The 19,705-nt window shown below is 35.7% G+C and overlaps 1 protein-coding gene across 7 annotated transcripts in view; it reads right to left on the bottom strand.

Annotated features, from left to right (window-relative positions):
* Positions 1 to 2,771: 2,771 nt before the first annotated feature.
* KLHL24 (kelch like family member 24) overlaps positions 2,772 to 19,705 on the bottom strand; it is a 42,164-nt gene continuing 25,230 nt past the window's right edge. For 5 of the 7 annotated variants that reach the window (XM_038583507.1, XM_038583510.1, XM_038583509.1 and 2 more), the window contains 5 exons: positions 18,682 to 18,866; positions 17,620 to 17,738; positions 13,482 to 13,670; positions 11,608 to 11,796; positions 7,646 to 7,846 (listed from right to left, as the gene is read on the bottom strand). In XM_038583507.1, the coding sequence (XP_038439435.1) occupies positions 7,646 to 7,846; positions 11,608 to 11,796; positions 13,482 to 13,670; positions 17,620 to 17,738; positions 18,682 to 18,866 (883 nt within the window). Of the gene's footprint in view, positions 7,847 to 11,607; positions 11,797 to 13,481; positions 13,671 to 17,619; positions 17,739 to 18,681; positions 18,867 to 19,705 lie in introns of all 7 variants that reach the window. The other 2 variants (XM_038583506.1, XM_038583512.1) reach the window with 2 other exon arrangements.

Genomic DNA, 19,705 nt, shown 5'->3' with positions numbered 1-19,705 from the left:
TAAGGTCATTTTTTTTTTAAAGATTTATTCATGAGAGACACAGAGTGAGAGAGCGAGAGAGAGGCAGAGACACAGGCAGAGGGAGAAGCAGGCTCTATGCAGGGAGCCTGATGTGGGACTTGATCCCAGATCCCGGGATCACGCCCTGGGCCGAAGGCAGAAGCTAAACTGCTGAGCCACCCAGGGATCCCCTTAAGGTCTATTTTGAACAGACTCTTGTATAGCCATAAAAAACAGAAATAGTGCTTTTACTCACTAAAACATTAAATCACTCTTGAAGTAAAAGTTTAATCTTACAGTTCTTCTAGAAACAAGAGGCATGTCATGCAGGGCCATGGGGAAAGTACCAGTGTCAAGAGGCAAAAAGAAAGGAGAGGAGAGCACGGGCTAGAGCCTTTATTGGTGTTTCCATGAGAAAGTCAAGGCAGGGCAGGTTATACGTTTAGGATTGGCTAGTTTTAATAATTCTGGCAGGCTTCACGACAGAGGAGCTTCCTTATTGCCTGGTTACCTGGCCCTGGAGTGATTGAGGGGCAGAGGGAATATTGGCTTGGTGTGTGAGAGTTAAAGGAGGTGGTTGGGGGTTATGGAGAAAGATTGGTTTATATATGAAAGGTAGGCTCACTGACAAGTTCTAATTCCTAGAAACCTACTGTTTTTTAGGAATTAGCTAGTTTTAGGAAGGGCAGTCTCTCCCAGCAAAGTCCCCCCAAGATGTCAAAACGTCATAAAATATAAACAAGAAATAAATAAAAAGGCCCCCCAAAAATTAGGAGGAAAACCATGCCTTTTGATTTGCTAAATGATCATCAATAGAATCAGAAAAGCAGAAGGTAGGTTTAGCCCATTTTTTCTCCATTCTATTAAGAGTGCAGGTAATTTTTTTTTTTTTAAGTAAGCTCTACATTCAATGTGAGGTTTGAAGTCATGACCCTGAGATAAAGAGTCACATGCTCTACCGATCAACCCAGCCAGATGCCAGAATGTGCAAAGGATTTTATTTTATTTTTTCGATCTTTAAAAAATGCACTTTTTTCCTTAGATTTTATTTATTCCTGAGAGACACAGAGAGAGGGGCAGAGACATAGGCAGAGGAAGAAGCAGGCTCCCAGCTGGAAACCCGATGCAGGACTCGATCCCAGCACCCCGGAATCACAACCTGAATGGAAGGCAGACACTCAACCACTGAGCCACCCAGGTGCCCCTGCAAGCGATTTTTAAAATTTTTATTTTATTTTTAAGATTTTATTATTTATTCATGAGACACACACACACACACAGAGAGAGAGAGAGAGAGAGAGGCAGAGACACAGGCAGAGGGAGAAGCAGGCTCCATGCAGGGAGCCTGACATGGGACTGGATCCCTGGTCTCCAGGATCACGCCCTGGGCTGAAGGCGGCGCTAAACCGCTGAGCCACCGGAGCTGCCCGCAAGCAATTTTTTTTAAAGAGAAAACTTAAGTTACAAGACGCTTCTATTCTTTTTTTAATTTTTTTTTTCATTTATGATAGTCAACAGAGAGAGAGAGAGAGAGAGGCAGAGACACAGGCAGAGGGAGAAGCAGGCTCCATGCACCAGAAGCCCGACGTGGGACTCGATCCCCGGTCCCCAGGATTGTGCCCTGGGCCAAAGGCAGGCGCCAAACCGCTGAGCCACCCAGGGATCCCGAGGCTTCTATTCTTTACCCCATTATCCATGGTTTTCCAATCATAAGCTAATAATTTTAATTTTTTCAACTCCTTCTCTGCTTTTACATATTGCATTTTTGTCCTGAACTAGCTGCATGGACAAGGAACCAACATTTATGTTCCCATTAGCTCATCTCCTTACAATAAGCCCGTGAGGGGAGTATCCTGATCTTTCTTAAAATAAGGAAAATATGGATCAAAAGTTAAATAGCTTTATGATGGAGCACTGGTTGGAATCACGTCTGATGAAGCCCATGCACTTTCCAGGGGTGGCTACCAAGGAAGCGAGTCAAGGAAAAATCATTAACATTTACGATTCAAGAAGCACTCTACCATGCCATTTTATTTTGATGGCACGATTTAAAAACTAAGCATAAAAAGCTAGCATTGCATATGCTTCTGTAACATATTTTATCTCTTCAAAATTTTACTTTTGTTAACATAAAATTAGACATTGCCTCTCCAATAAATAATATGCCCTCTCTTTGACATCTGAAAGAAAATTTCTTAAGTCCTTTACTTTTTTTAAAATAAATTTTTATTTATTTATGATAGTCAAACAGGGAGAGAGAGAGAGAGGCAGAGACACAGGCAGAGGGAGAAGCAGGCTCCATGCACCGGGAGCCCAACGTGGGATTCGATCCCGGGTCTCCAGGATTGTGCCCTGGGCCAAAGGCAGGCGCCAAACCACTGCACCACCCAGGGATCCCAAGTCCTTTATTCTTAATATTACAAGGGTACTTTTGAGAGTCAAAGAACAGTAGAGTAAACATGTTATGAGTAACTTTCTGGTAATTAAATTTTTTTTTAAATAGGTGACACTTCCATGTGCTTCACACAAAAATATCGATTATATGCACATTTATACATAATTACATAAAATTACATATGAGTACAGAGTGGCATTTCCTTTTTACTTGTTCCTCAGCCACTATCTCCCTTCTTCATATACACTAATGCTTTATTTATTCTTCTAGTTACTTTATGGACATACCAGTACATATTCACATATATTAATATGAATTTTCCTCCATCCTTTTTTGCATAACCATTTGGATGTATTTAAAATAAAACAAAAACAAGTTTTTGGTAAACAAAATTTAATACAACTGTATAGTCAAATAATAATGGTTAAAGGACATTTTATTAGAGACAACTTTTAAAAAATTAAACTATGCACAAAGTATATTTAAACAAGGCATATTAGTATTAATGTGCTACAATCAAATTGAGAGCAAAGAAGTACAAAGTATTTTTCACTGTGAAGATACTGGAGCCTCTCACTGAAAGCAAATGACATTTGGCTGCCATCGGTTTGTACAAGTTGTAAAGCATATTATGCTTTTTTTCAACACTGTAATTGTTGTCTTACACAGCTCCAGAAATTCTCAAAACTTTAAATAAAAGAAACTGGGGGAGGGATGATGGGGAAAGCAAGAGTAAGAACTTTTTCAAGAAATATAAATGAAAAAGCCTGTAGAAGGAAAAAGAAAATAGTACATAAGAATGGAACAAAAATAAGTACATTTACTTTTTGACATTAGATGTAGACTTTGCAAATGATGTTTTCAAAAGTTTAATCAATGTTAGATGTTTGAATATCTTAAAAAGCACCTTGGTTACAAAACAAAATCCCCGAATATAATAAAACTCCAAACACTCAACAACATTTCTTAACATTCTCATTCTGCCAAGCAACCACATGGTGCTTATTAAAAAATTTAAGAAGGGAAGTTTACTTACTCTGTAGGAAACAAATATGAAACTCATCTAAGGTAAGCTTTATTTAGAATGAAAAAAAAGTTGAAATAGCACTAGAGAACTTAAGGCACATAAACAAATTCAGATGTAGTTATTATGAAAACATTAAGTTCTTTTCTTTGGAACATTATATAAAATAAGTTATGACTACTGCTGTTTTAAAAAATTATTTAGGATGATCATCTTTAGCACTAAGTAAATTTAATATCTAAGGCAATCACACACATGTAAAACATTCATAAAAAACATTAAAAAATGTCTGAAGTATGTTGAAAATGTCTCTGGAATTATCAATTCACACTCTGGCTCAAGTGGTTTCTGATGTCTAGCATTAGATGTGACAATAAGTAGAGCTACCTAGTCAAACCTACTTAAAAGCCAACCAAATTGCCCCCATTCTGGTTACTTGATATGGCGAATTTATTTATTTAGCTAAAAAGAATAATGGGGTGAGGTGATGTAAACCTGGCTTTCAATATAATGCACAAGAAATTCTAATAAGGCCAAAATTATGTTGAGGTTAACTGGTGTCTTGAGTTTAGTAAAATAAAGGCTTCCATAGGAAGCCTTTAAGAGACATTATCTTATCACTTGGCACCACATAAATAGCTATCTCTTCTCTTTGAAAATATAGTCTGGAGATGTCTTTTCCACATGTAAATCTCAAGACACAAAAGGCACACACAATTATTCAAACCCTCTACTCTTTTCATGAATGGGTTCTCACAGCAATTCTTAAAAAAAAATCTATTGCCATATCCAGACAACAGGAAAAAAAAAACACACACACACACCTGGGTTGCGTATTGACAAAAGTAGTATAACTGAACCTTTGTCTTTCCTGAGTTTCAAAAGGGTATATGACAGTAGAGATACATAAACAATTTGTAATCACTAAGAGAAAATGTATCAGTCCACAAAACATTTTCATCTTTCTAAATATAAAAGAATGAATGTTCAACCACTGCCTGTGTGAAGCCCCTTTACCAAATTAAATTTACTCTAGGATCATGAACTGAAGGTTATATAGTTATGGCACTTTAAACACCCCAAATAGGCAAAAATGACAAGTTAATACCCTCCCTGAGTATTTACATCATTTTTTTTAACACCTGGTTTAAATGGAGTAAATATCTATATTTCAGTCATCCAGGGAAACAAAGGTTACTGAAGATTGAGTAAGCTACTATTTCATACCTGTGCAGTAGTCAGTGGGAAGATTAAGGCTGAAAACAAAGAAGGTCCACTGTTGTAAAAATTAGACCACTTTATAGCTCACTCATACATAGGAAAACACACATTCATGAACAAAAAGACTATACTTTCCTATTAATTCAACAAAACATATGTTTGAACTGCTTTTCCCACTGAGGTATCACAGTTGGGTTTAGCAAACTTGTCTCTACCTCCAATTTGTTTTCTGATTTTGTGAAACTTTATGTACTACATAGATTTTGACTGTACACAAGTCATTATACTAACACTCATCAGGTACTTTCAAACTTTTTAAAAGAAATCTCTACACCCAACGTGGGACTCCAGTGCACCACCCAAGATCAAGAGTCCCATGCTCTACTGACTGAGCCAGCCAGGTGCCCCTCAACATGTACTTTCAAATGTAAAAAAGTATTATAAAAATACCCAAATAAAAAAATCTTCTGGAATTGAATTTAAGAAAGTCAACCAATTTTTACTTTATGTGTTTTTTTCTGATCATCACAAACTGATCAAATTCTTGGTGTTTGTATATATTTGTGTACATGACCATACTATCTATCTACACATGTATATACATACATACTAATCCCAAAGGGTTATATGAGCATCTCCTAACAAAAGAAAATCTGTCAACTATGTAATGACAGTATGAATATAATCTGACACAATTTGGTTGATGAATCCCTTTTGATATACTAATTATACCCTAAAATTATTTTGTTTTATCGATGCTAACTCCTTTATCAATATTCAGTAAAGGAAGATAAATAGTTAAAGGCTATTAAAAATCAGCTAATTTCAAAAATTATTAATTTCATGGGACTTAAGCTAAGTTCTTGGTGGCCTACTTAATTTATGCAGTTTTAAATTATGTAGGAAGAAATTAAACAATATTGACATGAGGTCTATGTTTACGCAAATTGTTTTATAGGATTTCATTTCAAATTTAGTACAATAAACACATGGGTTTTAAAAATAAATGTATAAAGAAATACAGGTAAATAGTTAATACTTTTACAATAGACAAAGTACTACAATACACAAGTGATCTTGAGAAAGTATTTTTTGTGTGTGAAGTGTCTGTATTTATGTATGGGCATGATTTTACAGATACACATGAAAATAACAAGTATCATTTGTATACTCCTCAACATTTACAAAATACTTTTCTCATACATTATCACATCTACTGCAAAGAATTTCTGAACTAAATAGGTTCCATTATCTACAAAAGGTATATTGCAGGAGTAGATACTGACAGTAGGGATACTGTTTGTTTTAGAATTAAAACAAGTATCCCAATTCTTTTTGCAATTGTCTTTCAACAAAAATGATAGAAAAATTGTATATCATTTCAAACTAAAATTTGGAAAATTAAAATTCCCTCAAAATTTATAAGATTTTTAGAGTTTTCCTCAGAATTCAGATTCCAGATAAGCATTGCTGTTGATGTCATACAGTTTATTAGAAATCTCTGTATCATTCGAAGATGAGAAAACAAATGGTCTATGTAAGGTTTTGATTACTAACTTGGTTTTAACAGAAATATGGTGGCACTAAAATCACACATTTGCATCATCTCTCCTGTGACAAGGAGTATGTATTATGATGTGAGACGACAATAGTGCCTGGGAAGTTGAAATCCAGCAGGCTACCTGAACATCCCTGGAATATCCCTAAAATGTTGTAAATTTTACCTGTTCACCCAGGAATGACAGTAATCACTTGGGCTACAGTTCCTGCCATTCCATTTGCCTTAAAAAAACTGTATATTCCTTTCTGAAAACTAGTAAGCTTATAAACTGGAGTTGAAAAATCTAGACAAAGCAATTTGTTGTAGAGAAGCTTGAGAATGTTGACTAGTATTTTCCACAATGGGTACCAAATGAAAGATTTCTCTTAAAAGACTGCAAATACTGCAGTTAGTTTTTTTTGGATAGCTAATTTTAAAAGAAAAATGGACCCACTGAAAAGTGGTCCCTCTTTTATCCTTTAAAGGCAACTCAAGAGTGGAGACTCCAGGAGTTTTACCTGTTCACAGGAAAGGAGGATAACCAGGGAAGAGGTCCTCACCCAAAGCACCATACTAATGAAGTCAAACCCTACTGGGCTAGGGAGAAAAATCTGTCCTTGTTTTTCACAAAATAATATTGCAAAATGGATTTCAACTCTTTTGTCAGATTCAAGAAAAGGTGCTTCCTTAGAGGATTTAGAGATGATACATAAGTACTTTGAGAGCCACAGTGGGTCATTTTCCCTTCAATGGTCTTACATATTTTTTTTCTTAGGAATTAACCTATAATTTTAATCCTCATTTTAGGGGCACTTGCTTTTCTATCTCCTATCCAATGGTTTTCCAAAAATATGTTTAGTAGAAGACAGCAGTTCTAAGAAGTAATGATAATTCAGTATAATACTCAAATTGTTGTCATTACATTTTTATCAATTACTGAAAAAAAACCCTTCAATACAATTAATCCGTTTGAATATATTTTTAGTGAAAAAGATTTTTTAAACTGATTTCCCACCCTTTGTAAGCACTCTAAGCATTATGTGATTCAAACTAAATGAAGCCTAAGTCATGCAATTTTCTATACATATATGACAAAATAAGGAATATATAGGCTTACAGATAAACATATACAAACGGAAAAACCATTCACAAATTCCTAAAAATTACACAGGCAGACATTATTTCCTACTCCACATGAGTTTCTTACAATACTTACAAAGGTACACTCTCAAAACCCAAGCAATAACCACTATTACTTTCAACAACAACATATTTTTTTTCTCCAATTATAGGAAAGGTTTTATTACAGTTTGAAAGATTGAATTTCAGGGGAAAAGGCACCACAATTATTATCTTTACTTTTTTGTGTACATGGCACAAAGGAGATATGTCAAGTTCCCATTCTGGAGCTCTTAAAACCTCTCATCTTGGATCAGTGTGGCTTCTTGGGTGAGGTATCCTGGCATTAGAGCTTAAAGCATTTTTCATTGTATCTATGTATAGTCACACAGCCGTGATAGGACACTGGCCTGGGCATTGCAGCTACCCCTGTGATGATACTTGTTGCCGGATCATAACAGAGAATAGTGTCTGTGGCTTCTCCATTTTCCCGTCTTCCACCCAGGATATATATTTTACCATTACATACAGACATACCACAGTTTTCCTGTTGAACCAAATAAAAAAAAAAAAATTAACTCTTTGAGGGGATTTGCTAGCAAACTGAAAAGTAAAATATGCTTTAACAGACAAAAAAAGACGACATGAAACAAGCTCCCTTTTGCCCAACTCCTGCTCTATGTGTGAGCACTAGGTAATTTTGCATGAATGAAATGTTAAAATAAAATCTATACTGTTGATTGGGGCCCAGACGTGGGAGTGAAGTGAGGGTAGTGGACTGAAACAAGTTTTAACTTAATAGCAGTTGGACGAAAATATTTTTGAACAGTATGATTTGCTTCTCCTCTTAAAAGGAGGTCCCTTAGTATAGCAAGTGGCTATTACATGACCAAGGAGTAGGAACATTATTCATTATGTGGGATTACCCACAAGTTCAATGAATGAATGAGAGAATGATTTATAAACAAATTGACAAAGCACTGTTATCAGGGGCTTTGGCTGGGACGTAGAAACTCCTCAAATATTTTAACTTTGCACACAATAGGATTCTTAGCTGAATTTCCTCTGTCAATAACATAATTACTATAAAAAACAAATATTCTTGCAAGGATGAGAGTGATTCTTCAAATAAAGAAATTACACTAAAATTGTCTATTTCATGGATCTCGTTATGCTGCAGGTCGAATATTCTATTTACATTTTACTTTAATTCAGAAAGTTATTGCACATTACTATCATCCTGTTTCATATAACAATGGGATGGATTTTACCAATTGGTACAATAAACATTTTTAACTTGACTAGATTTACTGTGTATGTAAGTTTGCTCTTTCTTTGTAGAAGATTTTATTTACTTACTTGAGAGAGAGAGAGAGAGAGCACGTGAGCGAGCATGAGGGGTGGAGGAGAGCAGAGGGAGAGAGAGAAGCAGACTCTCTGCTGAGCAGGAAACCCCATGTGGGTCTCTGATCCCAGGATCCTGAGATCATGACCTGAGCCGAAGGTAGGTGTTTAAATGGACTAAACGACCCAGGCCCCCCCTAAGTTTTGCATTTATAGAAGAAATCAAATCTTGGTAGACTTCTTCAGGTCTAAAAGAATTTGTGAGTACTTAAAAATATTTAGCTGAGTGAAGTAAGTCAGTCGGAGAAGGACAAACATTATATGTTCTCATTCATGTGGGGAATATAAATAATAGTGAAAGGGAATATAAGGGAAGGGAGAAGAAATGTGTGGGAAATATCAGAAAGGGAGACATAACGTAAAGACTGCTAACTCTGGGAAACGAACTAGGGGTGGTAGAAGGGGAGGAGGGTGGGAGGTGGCAGTGATTGGGTGACGGGCACTGGGGGTTATTCTGTATGTTGGTAAATTGAACACCAATAAAAATAAATAAATAAATAAATAAATAAATAAATAAATAAATAAATAAATAAAAAGGAAGACAAAAAAATATTTATATTAGAGTTTACACATACCCAGAATAATCTGGCTCGTTATCATTTATGAATGACAAACTTTTATCCAGAATATCACCCATGAATTGTACCAGTTATGTGCCAAACTACAACATTTTTCTTTATCTTTAATTTTATTTTTATTTGGCAGAGAGAGAACAAGAGAGAGAGAAATCAAGAGAGATCGTCACAAGCAAGGGGAGCAGCAGACAGAAGGAGAGAGAGAAGCCAGCTCCCCACCGAGCATGGAGCCCAATGTGCAGGGCTTGATTCCAGGACCCCAGAATCATAACCCAAGCCGAAGACAGATACCTAACTGACTGAGCCACCCAGGCACTCCCCAGCATTTTTCATCTAAAGCACAGTAAACTTTTTTTATAAATTCTAAAAGTTCTGAATACAATAAAAAAACAGTATCATCAGTTTTCAGATAGAACCTAGCCTGTAGTACTGAACCTTACAGTTACTTTAATGATGATTCTTAAACTATATAATATAGGATCTTATTAATGTAATTCCAGATAATAATGCTCAGAAATAAATGAAGCAAGTAATCTTTAAATCAGTTTTTCTTTCATATCAGGAAATTGCTTATATCAGATATAGTAGCTTATTTCACTGTATTAGAATGTAAGGAGTAATGACAGCTGGTAAGAAAATAGTTTATCAATACATGAATGTTTTTTATTTATTTTATTTTATTATTATTATTTTTTATTTTTTTATTTTTTTAAAGATTTATTTATTTATTTATTCAGAGAGAGAGAGAGGGGCAGAGACACAGGCAGAGGGAGAAGTAGGCTCCATGCAAGGAGCCCGATGTGGGACTCGATCCCGGGTCTCCAGGATCATGCCCTGGGCTGCAGGTGGCGCTAAACCACTGTGCCACCGGGGCTTCCCTATAGTCTATTATCTCTTATTACACATGTTGCATATAAGACTCTTAAGATTAGGTCCCTTGTTACTACACTGTCTCATTTGTTTACTTAATAAATACTTACTGAGCACCAACTAATGTAAGATACATAGAAAAGGAGTTAGAAAAAACAGTATTCTCAAGAAGATAGAATTCTGGTATGGAAATAAACATTTATACTCATAACAGAATATATGACTGCCATAATAGAGGTGTTAGTACAGTGACTGATTAGAAAAGGAGGAAATTAATTTTGAACAGGGAAACTTCGGTTTGTTGTAACTATGAAGTGGTCCTGGAAAGAGGAGTAGAATTACAAGTAGAGATGATAGAAAGGGCATTAGAGCCTCACAGGACAGCATGAACTAAGGCAGGAACACATATGATGTATACAGCAAATGCAAATTCACAGGTACTTAATATAATTGGGATAAAGTTGCAGAAAGTGAAGCTGAAAAGGCAAGCAGAGGTCAGAATGCCTAGAATGAAGTAGGAAAACTTTTGGATTTTATTTAGTATGCTTCCAATCAGAGGAGACATAAGATTTGTTGGAAAATAACTAGTGGCAAAATGGGTGAGAGAAGAGACATTAAAGAACACTAATTAGAATATTATTGCTTTTGTTTAGGAAGAACTGATAAGACTTGAACAAAAGCAGGAACCACAGGTATGGAAAAGAATAGGAGAAACTCTGAGGACACAGAAGTGATATGCTAGATTGATTCAATTTAGGAGAAAGTGAGGAAAACCTAAGAAATTAAATCTAGGTATGAAATAATAGAAAAATATATATTGGTCCCTGCCCCCAGTTCCTGACACAGAGTTCCTAAATCCCTTGGAATTTCCTGAGTGATAGGAAAATCTTTTTTTTTTTCTTTTTTTTTAAAGGTTTTATTTATTTATTCATGAGAGACACAGAGAGAGAGAAAAGCAGAGACACAGGCAGAGGGAAAAACAGGCTCCATGCAGGGAGCCCGATGTGAGAGAATCCTTTTTGGGAAGCAGGAGGTAGAGTAGGGGTATGGGTAGTGTGCATGGGTGAAGGAGACCTGAGTACAGATATTTCTTTTATAATAAAAACCATAGAAGGAAAGAAACCAATTTGGGAGCATTTCTTCTTGTTCAAAATTTGTAAGAGCTAGAGATAAGGACTAGGGTAGATTCTGAAAAAGGTCAAGGAAAACAAACCCCAGCAGTCCAAATGCAACTGCTCCTTCACCATGAGATGGTAGAAAACAAGTTATTTCAATAAAGCAATTCCCTAGAACAAGTTCAAAACAGGTATACCATATGACTTATGTGGTTTTAAAAATTCTGAAATAATTCATGCATACATGAAATATACTAACAGTGAAATTACGGTATATTTATAATGGCCAAATAATTTGGTCCCTCTTCGATTGATTTTTCTTTTGGATCGTTTTATGTTATTACCTGTCGGCTGAATGTATTCTGTACGTGCATCCAGTAATCTTCAACTGGATCATAACAGTATATTGCCTTGGTCAGCCCACCAGCAACATATATCAAGTTGTTTAAGGATACGGCTGTTATACACCTCTTGGCAATTGGGATAGCTGCACGAAGTAGCCAAGAATTGGTTTCTGGATCGTAAGACTGAACCTAGTAATATATAGAAATATTTAATTAAAATTCCTAAACAACACTGCAAATTTAGTTAATAAAAAGTCTACCAATACATAGAAACATGATTAAAACTTAAATCCCATTAATTACATTAATTCACAGAATTAAAGGAGGTTAACTTGATAGGGGAATGTCTGAATTATAAAAATTCTCAAAAGAAATGAAAATTTATTACTATCAAGCAGAAGAGAGTAACACACATAGATTGTTTCCAGAATGAATGACTATGCTACCATGATAAATTTTCATTTATTTCCGTTAAAATTGACAGTCTAGATTTTTCTAAAGATTTAATTAATTAATTAACTTTAAAAAATTTATTTATTTGTTCTTAAGAGACAGAGAGAGAGAGGCAGAGACACAGGCAGAGGGAGAAGCAGGCTCCCCATGGACAGCCCGATGCGGGACTCAATCCTGGGACCCTGCGATCATGACCTGAGCCAAAGGCAGATGCTCAAGCACTGAGCCACCCAGGTGCCCCAGATTTATTTATTTTAGAGAGAGGGAGGAGGGAGTGCCTGCAAGCAGGGGGAGAGAGGCAGAGGGAGAAGAGAAAATCTCAAGCAGATTCCCTGTTGTGTGGAGCCTAATGCAGGGCTGGATCCCACAACTCTGAGATCATGACAGATTTAGCCAGTCAAGCACCCCAACAGTCCAGATTTTTAAAAAATTGTGTCACATAGGATAACTATGCCTCAGTCCGAATACAATTTCTTTCTTTTTTTAAAAAAATATTTTATTTATTTACTCATGAGGGACAGAGAGAGAGAGAGAGAGAGAGAGAGAGAGAGACGAGACACAGGCAGAGGGAGAAGCAGGCTCCATGCAGGGAGCCGAATGCGGGACTCGACACCAGATCTCCAAGATCATGCCCTGGACTGAAGGTGGCACCAAACCGCTAAGCCACCCGGGCTGCCCTGAATACAATTTCTTTATACTTTTAGGAAGTCCTTTCTTCATAAGAACACAAGTAAATCTCAATTCAGTATACCCTGAATTATCAAAATTCTCAATTAATGAATTCTAAAAATGTAACATTAAAATTTAATTAAATAATAATTGTCTGACAAAATTCAATTAACAATTGTGAAACAGATTAGGCATCAGATAGTTGTTTTCAGAATAAACACAGTATTTTCTGAAGTGTCAGGATGACAAATGTTCTTTTGTTCCAGGAATTCAGTGAACTGCAACAACTTTGAGCTGTTTTCTATTTACGTTACAGAAGTTTACTTTCCTTTTTTTCTGTTGTTCTAAAACATACTTTTAAAGTATGCAGAACATGACCCAGTTGAAGGCAGTATAGTTACGGTATCGTATCCTCTGCTAATTTACTTCCCATCTGTGTTTTTGTGAATAATTTTCTGTTTCTATAGACTATAGCAGTAAAAAGTTTACAACAATTTATTTAGTACAAGATCCCAATGCTGAGATTAGTTTTATTTCAAAAAGACTAGATAATGCTTTATACAGAAAATTGTTATATATATTAGGATTTCACTTCAGTAACTTGAAACTCAGTGTTTTCTCCTTAAGAGTATAAAGTACTAGACAATTTTTAGAAGGTTTCTTACACTAAGGGTCCTAACTATTTGATAAGCCTTCTGTATTTTTCTTCTTGTGTACATCATTGGTAATTCCTGTAAGAGAACATGGCTTACCTTATCAGAACATGTATTATCATCAGGTCCTCCCCCAATCACAAACAATTTGCCTACACAGCTAGTCACGGCAGGAGAACTCACTGCTTCCTTAAGGGGAGCAACTTCAGTCCATCGATTTGAAAAGGAATCATAACATTCTACGCTGCTAAGTCTGTTTTGTCCATCATAGCCTCCAACAACATATACCTATATGTGGAATACATGGAAAAATGTTTAATTGTCAAAAGTCTGAATTTTTGACTAGTTGGCTAAGGAATTAAGGGATTTGTCCTCTTTAAAAAGCCCTTTGGTAACTATAATTGCAATATATTTAGCTTGGTTTCTGAAACTTTTATTAGCACCCTATCATCACCACCAAGGAGACTTTTTAGACTTTTTCATAATAACCCCCTCCAATCAAATTTTAATACCACAGATACGTTGTATATCTTTTTATGTACTGTATGTTTATCTGCTTTATCTATGAAAGAGTATAATTTTTTTTATCCCCAAGAATGAATCTTTACCCTCTTAAGGGTCATACTGCATGTTTTTGAAAACTACATGATTGCTCACACTCATGGATGATGAAAATACTTGATTATTATGAAATAATAAAGCTATGAAACTAAAATATTAGGTAAGGAATACTAGACTCCAGGATCACTAAAGGCAGGACCTGCCTTGTTTTTAATTTCATTTATTTATTTCCTAAAGATTTCATTTATTTATTTATGAGAGACAGAGAGAGACAGAGAGAGAGAGAGAGAGAGAGAGGTATAGGCAGAGAGAGAAGCAGGCTCCATGCAAGGAGCCTGATGCAGGACTCGATCCCAGGTCTCCAGGATTATGCCCTGGGCTGAAGGCAGGTGCCAAACCGCTGAGCTACCCAGGTGTCCCTGTTTTTCATTTTAGTATCTACTCTGCTTAACAAAGTACCTGACACACAATGAACTCTATATTTCGAAGGGCTTTCACAAATATGAGGAAGGCAGACAAATTAATACCTTCATGTGACAGGTGAACTAATCAACAAGTCATTTATTAAATGACCTATACGCAGAATAATCCATTAGGAATTATGAGATAGGGCAGCCCGGGTGGCTCAGTGGTTTAGTGCCGCCTTCAGCCCAGGGTGTAATCCTGGAGACCTGGGATCGAGTCCCACATCGGGCTCCCTGCGTGGAGCCTGTTTCTCCCTCTGCCTATGTCTCTGCCTCTCTCTCTCTGTCTCTCATGAATAAATAAAATCTTAAAAAAAAAAAAAAAAGGAATCAAGAGATACACAAGAAGCGCATAACTTTTTATTTTTTAAAGACTTATTTATTTATTCATGAGAGAGAGAGAGAGAGAGAATATGAGAGCGGCAGAGACACAGGCAGAGGGAGAAGCAGGCTCCATGCAGGGAGCCTGATTTGGGACTGGATCCTGGGTCTCTAAGATCACATCCTGGGCTGAAGGTGGCGCCAAACCGCTGAGCCACCCGGGCTGCCCCAAGAACCTCTTAAAAGAGATTTCTCCAGTTTAATATCCACAATTCCTTTAATCAACAGTCATTATCAATTCCTCCCTTCATATCTAAATAACTGTTAAGTCCCACTGAGTCTTCTTTCACAGCACAAATTAATTTTCTTAAAATATCTCAATTCCTTTTTTTTTCCTTTTTGAGATTTTATTTATTTATTCATGAGAGATACAGAGAGAGGCAGTGACATAGGCAGGGGAAGAAGCAGACTCTCTGCGGGGAGCCCGATGACGGACTCCATCCCAGGACCCTGGGATCATGCCCTGAGCCAAAGGCGATGCTCAACCACTGAGCCACCCAGGCCTCTGTCCCTCAGCTGGAAGACTGTATGAAAATTGTGGTACAATGTAGCAATTAAGGGCATGGTTTTGAAGTCAGGAGAGGCAGAGTTCAATATCTAGCATTGCCATGATATGTAAACCTTGGGTAGTTTATCTTCTGAGATTTAGTCTTTATTTACTCAATTCAAAAATGCAGACAGTAATAGTATCACATATCATAATTTTGAGGATTAAAGTTTATTGCCATTCTCCTGCATGCATAAATTGAAAATATACGTTGTGAGTATCGAGATGAAAGGCCTCTAGATTAAGAAAATCTGAATTTTGCTTTGTCCCTACTTTATCCCTTTCTGTATAACCTTGGGCAAGTGATTTGATCTCTTTGAATTCGGTTTCTATATAAATTGAAAAAGTTATATGAAATTTTATCTAAGATTCCTTCCTACTCTTAGATTCAGTATTCCAAATTATCTTACCGAGGTTTTCTTAATAGAGGCCATTTATAAATTCAAATAATTTTATATGTTTGAATTCAGTTTATATTGTTAATTTCTTATGATAATAGTTTCCATGATGTGAATACTTGATATGTAAGGTAGAAAGATTTCTTTCATGTCTTGATTTATTGCTAAGTCTTATGAAACTTCAAGGCAAATATACCAACATTTGTCAAAAAAAATTGTGTTCACCAATCCACACGTGATATTTGAGACATCAATCATTTTCATTTGCCTTTGTACCTTTAGTCTAAATGAAATTTTTTTAGTCAGATCTCTTCTTTTTCCAACCCTTGAATATTTTAGCTGTCCCCTTTCAGTAATATTTTATCATTCTTGAGACATGGCTACCAAAACTATATATAATATAGTAGGTACTGACAAACTAGTGACTTTGGAAAAATAACCAATAGAATTATTTTATTTCTAATACATCTATCTCAAGGTCCTCATTATTTCATCGACCTTGTTGACAGCAGCAGCACAATAGATCAGTATCTTTAGGAATTAACAGTAGCTTTCAAACTGTGCTTTCAGAAACTCTAATATTCTATAGTACAGAAATTTCAAGAAGCCTCTATGGAGAAATAGGGGAAGAGGATGAGAGCTGATGAGAGGCTGAGAAAAGTTCTTGAACCATCTCTGTTTGCATTAGAGCAATTCTGTTTTCTCCACAGGAGGGTCTAAGAGGCAGCAATCTTTTTAGAAAGTGGTATCAGGGAACCAGTCAAAAATACATGTGGCAAGTAAGTATGCTGCTTTTATTCAGATTGCTCATTAATTTAAGGTAGCTTTGGAGGAGCTAATAGAGATGGAGGCAGAGAAAAGCTAAAGAGCCCTTGGTATACTGCTGTATTTTTTACCTTTTCTATTTAATGGCTTTTTTGTTAGATTTAATTTTTTTAACTTTATAAAAGAGGGTGTAGCTGCTTTTTAAAAAGTTTGGAAACCACTAATCCGCAAGTGTTTCTCAGGTTCCTAAGGACAAAGAATGGTTCTGAACCAAAAAATATAAATGTAAATATATAAAGTAGATTCCATACCCAGTATGGAACCCAATATGGGGCCTGAACCCTGAGATCAAGACCTGAGCTGACAGCAAGCATCAGACGTTTAACCAACTGAGCCACCCAAGAGCCCCCCAAATTATGTTTTTCTTTTTTTAAGATTTTATTTATTAATTAATGAGAGACACAGAGAGAGAGAGGCACAGAGACACAGGCAGAGGGAGAAGCAGGCTCCATGCAGGGAGCCCGACGTGGGACTCAATCCCGGGTCTTCAGGATCAGGTCCTGGGCTGAAAGCGGCATTAAACCACTGAGCCACCTGGGGCCGCCCCAAATTATGTATTTTAAAACATTTATTAGCTGCAATCAGTAATCAGTTTTCCTTAAAATACACTCGTGAATTTATCTTAACACTTACTTTAAACTTGTTTTGTCCCTAAATTGTATAAAGAAAAAAGATAAAATAACATCAGTCTAGGTAAATATATCTCCTGCCTGACTGCCAAAGTCAGTAAAGGGAAAAAGACTGCTTGGATTAGACATTGGCCTGTTTTTGTACTCAATGTAACTCCTTTATTTTCCAATGCTTCTTAGGCATTCAGACTCCAAGGGAGCATGAAAAGAGAAATGTGCTTCACTGCCACAAATTCCAAATTGGGAGAACAAAATATCCATTCAAAAGTACAGTGTCAAATTGTTTATATCTTCAGTTTATCTAATGAGGTTAGAAATGGAAGGAAATACAATTTGAATCCAAAATACCCAGAGAGTGAGTAAAAAGGATTTAGTTGTAGTATTTATTTTGGAAATGTGCCAGCAATAGTAATAAAAAGTGGTTTCTCTTACTTTACCAAGGAGGACAGCCATTTTGTGACGCCATCTGCCTTTATTTAGAGAAGCAACTCTGATCCAAATATTTAACTGTGAGTTATAAATCCATACATCACGCCCATTGATTCTTCCACCTTTAAATGAAAAACAATGTATACACAATAACAAAAATATCACCAAGGGGCTTATGCCCATGGCAAAGATAATTAAAACATAGGATTTATTCACCCAGTCTAAGAATTTTGAATTCAGTTCAATAAATGACACAAAGATCCTCTTAAAGGTTAATGGAAACAATTCCACAGAGCAGATATAAACTTTGCTGATTGTTATCTTGAAAAACATAGGCCCCAAATAATAAAATGCAGAGTATGATTTTTACAAACGTGTAAGCTTATTAACCTGCATCAGACATCAGAAGCACCAAAATAGAGTTATTTTTAAAAGATTTTTAAAAATCACCCATCTTTTCAAAAGTATACTATTACACAAAATAAAGTCTGTATTGTTATATTGTTCAACGTATAATACAGTAATTTGCGAAGCTGGTAAAATTGTTAACCAAATAATAGTCTTAGGATCATTGATAACGTAGTTATACTTTGTTTAAGCCTATCATTTTATTGTCTTAGATTTTAGATGTAACATCACATAAAAGAAGTTAAGAATTTTAAGGAAAATCCTATTTCATAAACTTTGGGTAGAATTTCAGAAAACCTGGGTAGATCAGAGATGCTTAATTAATTCTTTAAGTAATTTTCACTTTGCATACTTTACTGTGTTCCTTTAAACAAAATTAACAAGTAAAAGTTTTAAAAATTATATTCTATATGCATTTGAGAGCATTTGAAATATGATTAAAGGTATTTTTCTGACAGATATTTTATAAATTACACTGGATCATCTTGAGCCTGTTTTTAAGAGAAAAAAAGTCATTCTTGGTTTTATTTGTTGTATAAACTCTTCTGCTCAAAGTGGGCATATTCACTTTCACGGTTTTCTTCTGAGACACTACTACTTAAAACAGCCAAGCTGTGTTCAAATTAAAAGTAGCTACTATAATTATTCTCCATTTACCTGAAACAAGAATGTCATTCCTTAGAGCACAGACTGCATACTCTGATTTGGTAAATTCTGGAAGCTTAGCCAAAGATTTCCACTCTCCTGTCACAGGATCATAGCACTCAGTGTATGGAAGATTAAATCCTCCAACACGTTCACAGCCTCCAACGACAACTATCACCTCAGAATAGCCAGTTGACCTAAAATAATTATTATAAGAATATATAAATAATAAAATACACTCAAGATTGTTGAAAACTCTAAAAACATATTATCATAAAGAAAGTAAAACACTATTATAAACAGTTAAGTTTATTCTCTGAGCATGTGCCAAATAATACAGGCTGCCAATGACTTTGAAAACAAACATTTGCAAGGGACTTAGTGACATCATTTTCCACAGAAATTCCTATGGATGGATCTTTTCTTTTCTATGGAGTTCTGCCTTAAAAATTGTAAAGCAGTCCAAAGATCCTACCTAACTAAACTGGAATCCTAGTATTAATAAGGATAACTTTCAAATGCAGTCTTGTAGTAATTCAGATATGTATAGCCACACTAAGGTGAGATAATGTAGGAAAATGGTGCTTTTTCATCAGATTGCTAGTTCTTTTTTTTAAAAATATATTATTTATTTATTTGAGAGAGCAAGAGAAGGAGGAGGGGCAGAGAGAGAGGAGCCCAATGCTGGGGGCTCAATCCCAAGACCTGGAGTTCATACTGAACCACCCAGGTGCCCTAGATTGCTAGTTCTAAAAAAATTAATTCATAGTATAATCTAAGTACCCTTTAAAGAAGTATATTTATTTGTTCAGAAACTATTTTTCAAAATAATTTTTAAAGTAAATTAAACTAATCTGAATTAAAACACTGAGCAGTCACTTAAAAGTGTTAACGGAGTTTATAACAAGGAATGTGAAAGGAAAAAGCAACACAAAAAAATTGTACAGAAGGTCTGATCAATACTATGTAAAAACTGTGTCTGGAAAGAATATATCAAAGTGCTAATGATATCTCTAGATAGTATGGCTTCCTTTTT

Source organism: Canis lupus, chromosome 34 (genome assembly GCF_011100685.1).
Source record: "Canis lupus familiaris isolate Mischka breed German Shepherd chromosome 34, alternate assembly UU_Cfam_GSD_1.0, whole genome shotgun sequence".
NCBI lineage: Eukaryota > Metazoa > Chordata > Mammalia > Carnivora > Canidae > Canis > Canis lupus.
Note: the sequence above shows the minus strand (reverse complement) of the source record. Positions and strands in the feature narration are given on the sequence as shown.